The sequence below is a fragment of the Octopus bimaculoides genome, chromosome 2 (assembly GCF_001194135.2).
Source record: "Octopus bimaculoides isolate UCB-OBI-ISO-001 chromosome 2, ASM119413v2, whole genome shotgun sequence".
In the NCBI taxonomy this organism is placed as follows: Eukaryota; Metazoa; Mollusca; class Cephalopoda; order Octopoda; family Octopodidae; genus Octopus; species Octopus bimaculoides.
In genome coordinates this window covers 115,159,203-115,173,056 of record NC_068982.1, presented here as the reverse complement: position 1 = coordinate 115,173,056, position 13,854 = coordinate 115,159,203, and the positions used below count along the sequence as shown (strand labels likewise).

Genomic DNA, 13,854 nt, shown 5'->3' with positions numbered 1-13,854 from the left:
ACCAACTACATTGTAGCTGTACCATTCCTGTTCATTAAAGCATCACCATGTCATAACTGTTCCATCTTTGTTCATCAAGATCTCCCCAGAATTTTCCATCCTTGTTCACTGGGGCATCTTCATATAGTAACTACCATTACTGTTCACCCAAGTCTACCCACATGATAGCTGCATGGACCATCCTTATTTACCATCCCCAAGTTGACGGATGATGCTTCATGAGGAACTGTTTTCATGTCTACAGCTGGAACATGCAACTTACCTGGTTCATTGTCATTTACTCCATCAAAGTTGTCTTCATGTGAGACTGGATTGTTCTTCAATTCTTTCAACTGTTGCAGTTGATTAGCTTTTGAAGGGGATAGTGTCCAGTTGTAAAGAGGATCATAGAGAAGAACTTGCAGAATGGTTATCAGTGATTGTTGGTTTGTGTGCATAACTAGCATGGTTTTTTCACAGCACCTGCAAAATAGACAGAAAATTGATTACACAGCAATGTGGAACTTCCTGTTTAAAGACTCAGGGACATGGATGATCAAGTATTGAAGACAACAGTTGAGTTAAAACATTTATCATGTTAAGATAAAAAAGTAATAATGCGATGAAAAGCTGTCCTATATATAAAGATGAAACTTTCAGTACTGGTCTCTTTACAGTCCAGTGGCTTATTAGAGCCACCGTTGTTTAAAAAGTCTACAGATCATATTTTTGGAGTTCAAATCTTCTAGACTAAGCAGATTACTCTGCTTGCCTCACTTTATATGCATGACATCAGAGATTGTGAATTAATTGTATTCTATATTATCCCAGTTCACCATTAACAATCAGATTACCTGGGAAACGTTTTATTCTGGATGTCTCGATTTAAGTTTTGGTATTTAGGAGGTATTACAAAAGCCATGATTACTTCAACAGACCTATGACTAACAGTCCAGATATATGCATACAAAATATCTGTGGTCAAACTTCATTCTGTTTTGGAACATATTTTGGTTGCTAGTATAGGTGGTAAACTCTTGAATAATTTGTCAACTTGTTTCAATGCCCAAAGGTTCCTATATCATTGACATAATTAGTTCTACTATTCTGTGCTTTGTCAGTTCAATTCACTGGCTAAAAGTAGGTAACAGGTTGATGGTGCAGTCTACTGTGTGTTACCAACAATCCACTTGACTAAGCAGGTACAACCAGGAAGTAAAATCTGTCTGACCGCAAAGTAACAACATACTGTTAGACAAGAGATTCATTGGCTTCCAGTGGGGAAAGTTCCTTGTGATAGACTAGAGTTATATTCCAGAGGAAAACTTATCTCTCATCTGCTGAACTTACAAAAGTCTGAGCTGAGTCCTGGTCTGGATGCTCCTTGTGATTCAGAATCATTCTAAAATTATTATTACAGTATATAAACTGTGATGCCTCATTTTAAAGACTCACTGAAGGGCGATTTGACTTATTCTGATCAAATGAAATGAGATAGTCCCTGCCCTCCATCACTTGAGCAACTTAGCAGTAAGATCAACAGAATGATAGTAATTCTGATCTTCTCTGCATCAAGCACTCCACTACCATACACTGAAATGCAACTCACCTTCTAAAGATACCCTCCACACCACACACACCCATACCATCAACAATGTCCCTGGTCAAACGGAATGGTACAGTCTCTGGTGTTGGTAATATCTTCCCCTGTTCAAATGCAATTCCTGCAAACAATTACAATGGTATTAGTGTTAGTAGTAATGATGATGATAGGGTGCTGTTTGTAGTAGTGTTTCAAGGTGTTGTATATGTATCTGGAGTTTAAAGGTAACTGTATATCTAGTGACAGAGATTGTAAGAGTTGCAGCTTACTGTGAAAACAAACTGTGTCCCTTACATGTCCAAATGGTTCTTATTTTTAGCAACTATACAAGAATCAAGCTACTGGATCAGGTTGAGAAGTCTGGTCCCTAAAGAAACTAGGTGTAGACAAATGGCTTACAAACGCAGTACGAGCTAATGTACAAAGAATGCAGTAAGTAAAGTGTGAGTCAATGATTTCAGTGACAATTTTAGTATGATGGTAAGAGTTCATCAAGCTTCAGTTTTCAGTCCTCTCCTATTCACCATAGTCTTGCAGACCATCACAGGAGTTTAAGACTGGCTGTCCATGGGAACTCCTACATGCTGAAGATCTTGTTCTAAGAGCTGAATCTACAGTGAAGTTAAAGAGAAAATTCCAGGCATGGAAGTTAAACCTATAATCAAGTGGCCTCAGCAAAGATTTAGGTTTTAGTAAGTAAGAAAGAAAACAAGATCTGGTATCTTTAGGGAAATGGCCTTGCTTGACATACATAAAATGGGTAGGTATAAACTCCATATGATGTACCTGATGTGAGCTTTGGACACACAAGTAGTGTGGAATTAGAGGGAGATTAATAGAAAGTAAGCTTAATATGCCAAAGATGTACTGGAGCAGTACACATGAGCACACAAGAACTAGAAGTAGTTGATAGCCTTTCTTAAATAAGAGATGCAATTAGCAAGAAGGGTAGTTGTTCTGAAAGTATAGTAGCCAGGGTAAGAACAGGTTGAAGAAAGTCCAGAGAGCTTCTACCACTACTAGCAATAAAAGTCTTTTCCCTTAGAATGAATGGTAGAACTGCATAAGTGCATGGTAAGAAGACATAGGCCTTGAACGTAGAGGATCTGAAAAGACTGGAAAGAAATCAAGCCAGCATGCTTGGCTGGATGTGCGATATAAGTGTGCATAAATGATAAATGTATTGAAAAAACTGAGCACAAGATGAATCAGTTTTAGTGAGCAAGAAAAAAGACTGCACTGGTATAGACATATGATGCAACTGAATAAAGGCAGCTGTCAAGGAAAGTCCATGCAATGCAGATGGAGCGTGTGGAAGAGGGAGACCCAGAAAAACATGGGATGAAATGGTGAAGGCTGATCTCAGGACCTTGAACCTGATGAAGGAGATGACAAAAGACTAGGATGAGTGGTGATATGTGGTTCCTAAGAAGAGTTGCCCACTTTCGTGAAAGTGAGATTCTGGAAGTACAATACATATATATATGCACAGCCACTCCAATTTTCTCTTCAAGACAATCCCATCCAAGTTTCTCTTCAAGACATTCCCACCAACTATCATCTCTCTAACTGCACTACCCTGCTGCTGTAATTAAATGTGTGCAGAACTACATATTTCACCAGATTTTCCCCAATGCTACTTACTCCTGATACTATGATACTACCCAGAACCATTTCACTTGTTATACAACTTTCATTGTTAAAGCCTATATTTTACATTGATCACCCTCCTGAGCCATCAAATTCCCTCCTCCACCGCCATACATCTCCCTCTCACCCCATTCACTATGTCAGCTCAACTCTCTTACAACTTACCCAACATCTCATCTTACTCTTCTCTTATCCTCTCTCTCTTTGTTCCTCTGTCTACTGTATCATTATCATTATTATTACTATTCTGCTGCTCTCCACCACCCCTTTTTTTGCAATGTCAGTCATCTCCTCTCCCCTACCTCCCCCCCAACTCACTACTCATCCCTCACACCTACCCATTTTCTTCAGTTGTCATCTATCATTCATTCTTCCCGACTTATCATCCCTCAACACTTGTTCTCATAACTGTAACCAAAATGTCTTTTTCTTAGGCACAGTGAAACATGAACACACAGACTCCCTTATTGTTCTTTGCCTACATTGAAGATGATGAGGTTTTGGATTTCCCTAAAGTTTTTCTGGTGCCTGATGGATGGAAGAAACCATGTTAGGGTTTAGGTAGAAGCAATGTACATATCTGGAGTTATTGATATATGACGGTGGTGTGATGGTATGTTAAGACAAGAGAGAGAAAGTGGAAGAAAGAGAGAAAGAGACAGAGGGAGGGAGAAAGATAAGGATACTCACCGAGGTCAATGTGTACAAGTTCAGCCTTTGTACAGTCAATTAGAATATTCTGGACATGACGATCTCCTAATCCAAGGATGTAACCAACTGAAAAAGGGAGTTGACAGTACAACATCAGGAGTATAACACAGTAAATAAAGTGCCGAATTGTGTCACTCTCAGCACTTGTAAGTTTATATCTAGATAGAGTTAAGATGACTCTGGAACCACGAAGTATATGAGCTAGTGGTAGTTGTAGTGGTAATGGCTATGTGGTGGTTGTCATTGTCAGGTTGATTGTTTTATTCTATCATTTGGTCAAAGGAGGAGTTTTGTTGTATTCAGGAATTGGAAGTCATAAACAACAAATAGTGGTTTTATCACCAGAAGCACAACTTACAAAAATGGTAGCTTTTTAACCAAGATTACTACTTACAAATATGGTGGCTTCACCAGGAGTACTACTTATAAATATGGTGGCTTTATTATCATAATTATGAACTACAAACCCATCATACTTGAGGATGAAAAATAGTAGAAATGCTCTTGAGGTTAAAAACTTAATTATTATTGCATGTTTCTCTTTGACTTTTAATCAATTATAGTACTCAATAAATAATTTTAGTTGTTTGTGTTTAACCCCAAGCCAGCCCATAATTTGTGCAGACTTATGACCATAAACATTCTTGCCATGACCATCACATCTTGATTTTAAACAGTGTCTCTAGGATTACATTATCCAATGCAATTTCCTTTTTAAAGTTGGCAAGGTGTAATTTGTAGGAGATTTGGCACTGTTATTTTTAACAAGACAAGTTACTGCTTAGAGGCCTTCCCACCCTCATTAACTACACTAGTCAACAAGTATTTTTCATCAAGCATATGTCAAGGTGTACTTAGTGTAGTTTTTAATACTGATTTCAAATATACAATTAGTTTTTTGACATCACATACAGTTTTCAAGATGAGAAAGTTTTGGGGTTTTAGCTCATGTATTATATAGAAATTCCAATTAATGACGCGTATGCATGTATTTAATTTACATCATGGAAACATACCTTGAAAATAAATTACATTATTCATTGCTGCATAGTTCAGATGCAATATTTCATCATCTTAGATTAACCAATTAAAGTTTTGTCTGATGAAATACGTATTTCAACATCTCAAATTGTCCAGTCATAATTCATCTGATGAAATATTTCATCATCTCAAATTCAATACAAGTATAACCGTTTATATCTATTTCCTTACTTGTTTTATAGTGCTACAAGAAATTGTCCTGATGTATATTGTTATGTCTGTGGACATAAGTTCATGCCTTTTGACATTCCAATGATATGGAGGGAGCCGAAAGACCATTTTAATGACTGTTATTTTTGCTAAGTAAATGTCACAGGATTTTCTATGAAGAATAAGCACAAAACTGTGTATCCCAATTTGGATTCTGCAATGAGACCTGTGCCTCATAATGGAAGTCTGCTAATTCCAGTTCCACCAGATGATGGCACTGAAACATCAGATGATGATGCTGACTGTCACGTGGCTGACGGTGATAGCTTTGAACTTCAGAAATTTTCCAAAGCTGAATTGAATGACCTTGTCAGAGATGTATCCCTTTCAAAAGATAAAGCAGAACTGTTGGTATTAAGACTGAAGGAGAGGTATCTACTAGAGCACAGTGTTCATATAACTTATTTTCGGCAGAGAAATGTAGTTCCACAAACATGTTTTTCTGTTAAAGGCCCGCTTTGATTTTGCAGTAACATTGATGGACTTTTCAAATGTTTATCACAAAATCATGATCCTGCAGAGTGGCATTTGTTTATTGAGTCTTCAAAATGAAGTTTAACAGCTGTACTTCTCCATAATGGTAATTTGAAGCCCTCCATTCTTATTGCACACTCTGTTCATCTTCATGAATCATGAGAATATGGAACTTTTACTTCATGCCATTGCCTATGAAAGATACTCATGGAAAATATGTGGAGATTTGAAAGTTACTGGAATGTTAATGGGAATGCAGTCAGGTCTCACAAAATACTGTTGTTTCTTGTGTCTATAGGATAGTCGGGCAACCAATAGACATTTTTTGGAATCAAACTGGCAGGCAAGAACATCATACCAGCCAGGACTGTCTAGCGTCAAGAATACACCTCTTGTAGATCTATGTAATGTCTTATTACTTCCTTTGCACATAAAGCTTGGACTGATAAAACACTTTGTAAAGACACTAGGGAAGAGAAATGCCAGAGGGTTTGAGTACATTATAGAAAAGTTTCCCAAAATCACACAGGTGAAGTTGAAAGAGGTAACACATTTACTTTCTAAAAATATGTCCTTATTTATTATGTTAATGATTTCATATATACAAATATGTAAATATTTGCATGTATCTATTGAAAAACTGATACATGCTGTATACAAATGGAGTGAAATTTTGAAATCAGCATGAAAAATTAATCTGAAAAAGTTGGTTTTAATTTTGTTGACCAGTGCTATTAGTCATTCATTTAAGTGGAATAGAACAAGTGAACACATGGACATTAGAATTGGATACTTAGATGTAATAAACAGGTCTATGTACTTTTTTAGCACCATTTTTGCATGTTAGCATGAACAAGGATAGCTTTTGCTGGATCAGTTTGTAGTGAGACATGATAAAACTATTTTTTCACTGGGGTGTGAGTTAGTTGTGCTTGGACAGATGCTAACCAGGTAGAGTTGGCATTGTACAGATTCAAGCAACAACTTCTATCCAAGGCTAGAACACGCCTTCAAATAAGAAGTAAGTTCAGTTGCTGCTAGTACGTTGGACGATCAACCATGTTGCTTTGAAGCTCCTCCTTCTGTCAGCTTCGTCTAAAAATGGAAAGTGATATATTTTGCTTCCTTGGCTGTTATATTTCCAGAATGATTGACAAGTTATTTAAATTATTCTGAGCAACTTTGACTCTTCTATAACCAGTTCTTCACATGACATTTCAGTTATTGCTGCAAAGAGTTTATTTAATCAATATATCCGGCTTGGGGAATTTTGTCCTTTTAGCAGTACTAATGTCCACATTATGGAATCAATATTCATCTTCATATTTATGGCAGTTGAACTCCAGTAAAATATATGTGATCCATTCATGTCTTTCACTATATTTCCTTCAAACTGAGGTCTAATGTTTTTTTTAAATCCTTTTTCACACAATTGCTCAGCATTCTTAAAGGATATAAAAATAAATTATTTTATCTTAGCAAAACAAAATACTGCCTTCAGAATCTTTTTGTACACTGTTGACTTTCTTCATTATGACATTCTAGAATGAAACCAAAATTTAATTTGTCTAGTTATTTGAACATGTATCCTGTCAACTTTCATATTCATTATCATCATTTAATGGCTTTTAGTGAAGAATGTCACTGAAGAAAAAAAGAGTTCCATTTAGCAAAAATATGGGAGTCAGCAATATGACATGGTACAGAAAGTTATCATTAAGCACATTGTAATTTGCCTTTGGCAATATGCTGTGCTTGAGAAGACCCATCAAGCCAAGTGAAATCATAGTCATGGCTGATGCTGGTGTCACCTAACTGGCACCCATGCTGATGGCACATAAAGAGCACCTTTCAAGTGTTGGGCCTCACAGAGGCAAAGTGGCTGAGTTCCTTATGAGTGTTGGGCCTCAGGGAGGCAATGACCGAGTCCTTTGGCACCTGTGATGGTGGCATGTAAAAGCACCTGTTACATTCTCAGAGTGGTTGGCAATAGGAAGGGCATCCAGCTGTAGAAAATCATGCCAAATCAGACTCAAGTCTGGTGCAGCCTTCCAGCTTACCAGCCCTGGTCAAACCATAACTTGGCTTTTGCTAAAAGTTCATTACAGAGCCAGTTGCCCTTTCTAATGATAATCACTGAACTGTGAATTTAGTAGTGGACACAAGCTTTTGTCAGTCAGGTAGACTAGAATGAGTAGAGATATGTTCCTTGCTCATAGATGGAATACAACAGCTGTAGTAATGTTTGAGCTGGAGACCTTGTGATCAGCTGTACCCCACAAAGAAAAATCAATATGCACCAACATTCACATTAAAACTCACCAATAGAATTAGTGGCCACACTTTTGATATATGCCACATGACATTCATACCACTGGACTGGGTCAAGGAACTTTTCAAAGAAAAAGTGTCTCATCACAGGATGAAAATGTTGACAAATTTCTGTGTAGGCAGCCCTCTTCTGTGTTAATGTTCTTGCTGACTGAAAGAGAATATACAAAAATGTTAAGAGCTCCAGGAAGTACCAAGGGTGTCATAACAGTCAGTGTTTAGCTTTGGTGTTACAGTTTAATATGAATGAGAGATAATTATAACTCTGGATTAAGTGCCAGTCTATCACAAGTAGTTTCCATCAAAAAATCTGGAACCTATTCCATGTCAAGTTAAGTATCCTGTTCTGAGACAAGATGCAGTAAAATGTCTTTGGAAGGGAGAGTAAAATATAGTTGTTTTAATGATAACAAGAAGAGCAACACATATTTATAAATATTCAAACCAATGTGTGTGTTAGTCTCTCATAGCTTAATTTCCCAGATTATACAAGAAACTTGTAAAGTGAAAAGCTAAACTGGCTGATTTGAACCACTGAATGACTCACAGTTAAATTCTGACGACATTCTCCAACTGTCCAATCTTTAGGTCGATATTTTTGATGAGCTCCTTTATTTTTGGCAACAAGATATTCTCCCAGGGGCTGAGTTCCTTCACACCATTCCAGGAGGCCACTCCTTTGTGACAATGGAATTACCTAAAACGACAATTATTAAAGAAATGTCTTACCAGCAAGTGTTTCGAGATCTTAAGAAGAAAGATACATTAAAGTTGGTAAAAAAGTATAAGTTGAAGGAAAAGAGCTTGGGGCCATAACTCTCTTGCTACTATCATTTTAGTAAATGATGGCAGGTCTAAGCTGATCTTAATATAACCTATTAAGGCAACTGCTGCAAAATACTGGAACAACCCCACTTAATTTCATACACATTTATCATTTGACTAATGTGCATATAACAGCATCATCATTTTAGTGTCCACTTTTTCATGGTTGCATGGGTTGGACAGAGTTTATTGAGGCAGGGTTTCTACAACCGGGTGTCCTTCCTTTCACCAATCCTCATGTGTTTCTAGCAAGATAATATTTCTCCATGGCTAGACATGTTCTTGCAGAATATTGAAAATGAATGACACAACTTGTAGTATGACAGTGACGCTCATGTTCAATTATTCTGTGACATCAAGACAAGGATACACACACACTGGGACTGAACTCAAAACCATGTGACTGGGGAGCAACCATCTTAAACACACATCCACAACTGCACCTATTAAAACAACATTATAATACAGACTGTGGTAGAATATACTGATATGTTCTCTTAAAGGTGCAGATCAGGTCAAGTCATTACTCATCATATAGCAATCTAAGTGAAGGGAAAATACTAATACAAAGCTGGACCAATGTCATTGCAGAAATTGCAAGAATGATACGATAAACATAGTACAAAATATGTTAGATAATTTCATAGAGCAAACAAAAGTACCACACTGTTTTAGAGACACTAGATGTGGAATTGATAAAATATATGTACAGTGAAGATATTACTATTGGGCAGTTAGAGTTCACTTGAAGTTTTACTTCTTGACTGTGATCTAGCTGATAAAATCTTACCTTGTAAGTACGGATCTTTAACTGCCTTTTGTGAGCATCTGGGTCATTGTTAAGAAGTTCATTTACTAAACCAAACACTTGCTGCATAACAGCATCTTGTCTCAGGTCATCTCGTCCCTGTAATTAAAAGTTTATTAACAACTTAGCTCCAATCACACATACAACATATATTGTTTTCTACTCTAGGCACAAAGCCCAAAATTTTGGGGAGGGAGCCAGTTGATTTGATCGTCCCAGTACACAACTGGTACTTAATTTATTGGCTCCAAAAGGATGAAAGGCAAAGTTGACCTCGGTGGAATTTGAACTCAGAACGTAAAGACAGCCGAAATACCACTAAGCATTTTGCCCGGCATGCTAACGTTTCTGCCAGCTCACCGCCTTACACATAGAATATATATTGTAATAGTATGTAAGAGGTCGGTACCACCTCATTTATAACGTATATGTGACAGTATGTGGTAAGTCAGTATCACTATAGACCCAGTGTTTGTGTAAAGACAAATAAGAAGACATAAGCTCAAAATATTTGAAGAGAAGTATTGTAGATTTGTGTGACATATACTGACATGGAAACACTTATGATGATGTGATCTGATGATGATAATGATGACAACAGCGATTATACTGCTGCTGCTGGTAGTGGTGATGATGATGATGATAATGAAGATGATGTGGAATGGAAAACTAAGTTGATGTTCGTGAGATCTGAATGCCAAACCATACTTGTGGAGACTGAAATGCCTACTTCAATTTCCAATATAGCTTTAATAAAGCAGTGGAGTGGCATTGGAGTAGAGCATTGAATAAAATCAAGATATTTGGTTATGTCCCATTATATTCTGAGTTCAAATTTGAGAACTTCACGTTTTATCTATTTAGAGCCAGTGAAATCAGTATGACTTTTGTAGGTGGTGCACTTGATTTTAATCAACTGTAACTCTCCCTTATAAATTTGTGTCCTTGTGCTGTTATAAGAATTCATTATTTTTTTTACCTTAACAAGCTGCTTGTATTTCTTTCCATTGGATCCATGACACTGGATGATTTTTGGTAAATTGATGCCACCAGCTAACTTGAAAGTGTTGTCAAAGCCAATGATATATGGAATGTCTGAATAGTTGCCATCAGGCTGCACCTAAATCACACATAAGGAATGGTAAAGTACGCATGAGGATTACAAGATTCATAACTCTTTGAAAATTTGCCATTAAATTTTTAAAAGTTTCAATCAGCCATTTATCTTATACAACCAAACTATCTTCACAAATCATCTAGAAGGATTGGGTCAAAGATCAGTGTGTGGGCTTCCATTCTCTTTTTTGTACTATCTACCCTTTCTACTATTTCACATTCATTCCCAAGCTCCATTATCATCCTACATTCATTCCCACTCTCATCATCATCCTACAGTAATCTCACTTTCACCATACCCTATGGTAATCTCTCATTTCTACTATCACTCCTACATTTCTCCTACCGTTAAACCCAACAGTAACTTCACTCCCACCATCACTTGTACAGTACTCTTTTACTTTCACCATCATTTCTCACACTCTTACAATGCTTCTTTTTTCCACCAAATTCCTATAATTATCTTTCCTAAAACCACCACTACCTGCAATCATTATTCTGCAACACCCACATGTCATAGATAACGAATTGGAAACAGTTATATGATGGCTGATGGAAAATAAAAAAGTATAGGACAAGGTGGAAAATGAACCAGCTTTCAAAAGATGAAACCAGTGGGACCACAAAATGTTACATATGGCAGTAAGTGATGTGAAGATTTGAAAGAATCTCTTAAAAAATACTCACTGGGATAAATGCTGTTGCCACAGCAACATGATGGAGTTGTTTCTGTTTGTTAAGTTCTAAGGAGTTAGGTAAAGATAAAGCACCTGGATGAAAGAAAAGAACCATTAGACAAACAACTGAGAGAAATATAGAATATGTGGTGGGGGAAGGTCTATGGACAGAAAGAGTTTTCTATAAAAGACAAGGGGGTCTTCAAATTTTCTCTGATAATAAGTAATGAATTAATGAAAGAGATGAACTTTAAAATTTTCTGCGAGTGGCAGTGAGGTCATGTCATCTAGGCCACAGTCTGCTAATAAGGATATGTTGTGTGGTATGTAGTGTGGTAGTAAAGACGTTTCATTCAGTTGTATTTATTATATCACAGCCAGTTATAGGATCTAGTAATAGCATGCTATAGAATTTGGTCACAGCCAGTTATAGGATGGTTACCAGTTTAAGAGTTAATCACAGCTAGTTAGAGGATCTGGTTAGACCAGTAAATAAACACCAGGGAGGGATAAATCTGAAAATGGTTTTTGAAAGTCTTACCTGTTTGTGTCTTGTATTTCTGAACATCAAAGTAGGCCAGTTCGATATAGGCTTTACATAAATCCATCATCTCCCTTACACAATCTCCAATTTTAGATTTGGACAGTTCAGTCAGCAACTGTTTAGCAGCATTTACACGGTTCTGGGAAAATAGGAAAATAAATGAATAAATAAATAAATCATGCATTTTACATCTGCTTTCCATGCTGGCATGCGTCTGACAGGTCACCTCTGTCTGAGTCAGTTCTTATTCTGTTTGCCCTGATAGCCTCATAGTATCATTTTTGGAATGGAGCTTGGGTTCTATAGCAGGACACACTTCTTAATACCCCACCAACACACACACAAATGCACAGTACACAAAACAAAGCTCAAGTAAGAATTCAAGTACAGTTCACATATCTAGGATAGTGATAGTGCTGTTGTGGCACAAAACATCTTTGATGACCACAAAAGACCATTTAGTTGATTGACAAAGAATCTATCAATAAAACACTGCTTCCTCTGCCTCCCTCCAGATATGCTATTTCCTCTCTCTCTTCCACCACTACTATAATTACAAATACTCCCTTGAATTACCTATATATCCTCTTCAATCAGACCTGTCTCACACAGCTGTCTTCCTCCTTTTGTTAATCTTACTGTCTCTTGAATCACAGATTGTCATCAAGCTTTCTTAAAAGGAATTACAATCCTAGTCATTAAAGTTCCCAGAAAATCAAGACTGTCTGTTGCATAATTGGACAGCAAAAATGTGAGACCTTGTGTGAAGAGTATCATCGCTTTTGTAACCTGGGATCATAGGATGCCATCAGTGTAGTATGTAAAGAGCCTCGCTTGTTTTATTTTCTATTAATCTTTTCTTGGTAAAAAAATGTTTTTACAGAGCAGAAGAATTAACCCCCAGATTTGAGGACTGGTCATAGAGCAACCTCAACACCTATACAAGGTGGTGTGGTAATTCACTGAAGAGTTTACAGAAGAAAAAAGAAAATCTCACCTGATAACTGAGACCTTCCCCATCAGTATGAGTTTCAGTCTTTTTCTTAAATACTTGCAGATACTGACTATCTTCATGACTGTTGGCTAATGCCATGATAATAGGGAGGACATGGTGAGGATGGTCTTGTGTCACTTTACTTAAGATCTGGATAAAATAAAGAGATGACATAAAGATAAAAACACAGTAAATACATCAATAAGAATAAAATGTTGTATTGTGTGTATAGTACTTTATAACGTTAGGATGGAATTTGTAGCAGGTCACGTCTGACACATGATCTAACATGGGCACTACATAATCACTCAACAGCTAGCTAAGTTTCTCTCAAATCTCACCCTACATAATCTAGTCTTTGATACATGTTGTTTGATTAATAGATAGAATACTTACAGATGATACGCCACTGACTGGGACCACAGCTTGGGGCTAAACAGCAACAGTATCGACCACATAGGATAGGTAGGTCCACAAGGGAACTTTTGTAGAGTTTTTGACCTGCCAGAATTAACAGCCAAATCTTATTCTACCGTATTAAAATAGTAATGTAGATAATGCAAACTAAGAATCATTGTGTCTGCACAAAAGATAAGATGATTATGGTTGGATCACTTTGAACTTAGGTCCATTTGATAGGTTGACCTGGGGTTAAACAAAACCACATCCCACATATATATAACATAAAATGGATATAAAACTGTGAAAAAAAAAACTCAGACAGATGTACCTCGTTCAGTAATATCTGAAATGGTGTTTCATGTGAGTCCATTCTAGCAGCAAGTTGGTACATCAAAGGAAGGAATTTACAAGTTTTCACACAAGTTATTTTATATTTCTGCAATAAATCAATCAGAACACAATGTTTGAAACATCAAAATGTTTGTGTAG

At 36.8% G+C, this 13,854-nt stretch overlaps 1 protein-coding gene across 2 annotated transcripts in view; it reads right to left on the bottom strand.

Annotated features, from left to right (window-relative positions):
- LOC106881129 (serine-protein kinase ATM) overlaps window positions 1–13,854 on the bottom strand; it is an 88,567-nt gene that overhangs the window by 1,146 nt on the left and 73,567 nt on the right. For both annotated transcript variants that reach the window (XM_014931398.2, XM_014931399.2), the window contains exons 49-59: window positions 13,694–13,801; window positions 12,967–13,113; window positions 11,967–12,108; window positions 11,436–11,518; window positions 10,612–10,752; window positions 9,615–9,731; window positions 8,547–8,696; window positions 7,991–8,150; window positions 3,923–4,009; window positions 1,589–1,703; window positions 263–462 (exon numbers count right to left, since the gene is read on the bottom strand). In XM_014931398.2, coding sequence (XP_014786884.1) covers window positions 263–462; window positions 1,589–1,703; window positions 3,923–4,009; window positions 7,991–8,150; window positions 8,547–8,696; window positions 9,615–9,731; window positions 10,612–10,752; window positions 11,436–11,518; window positions 11,967–12,108; window positions 12,967–13,113; window positions 13,694–13,801 — 1,450 coding nt within the window. The remainder of the gene's footprint in view (window positions 1–262; window positions 463–1,588; window positions 1,704–3,922; window positions 4,010–7,990; window positions 8,151–8,546; window positions 8,697–9,614; window positions 9,732–10,611; window positions 10,753–11,435; window positions 11,519–11,966; window positions 12,109–12,966; window positions 13,114–13,693; window positions 13,802–13,854) is intronic.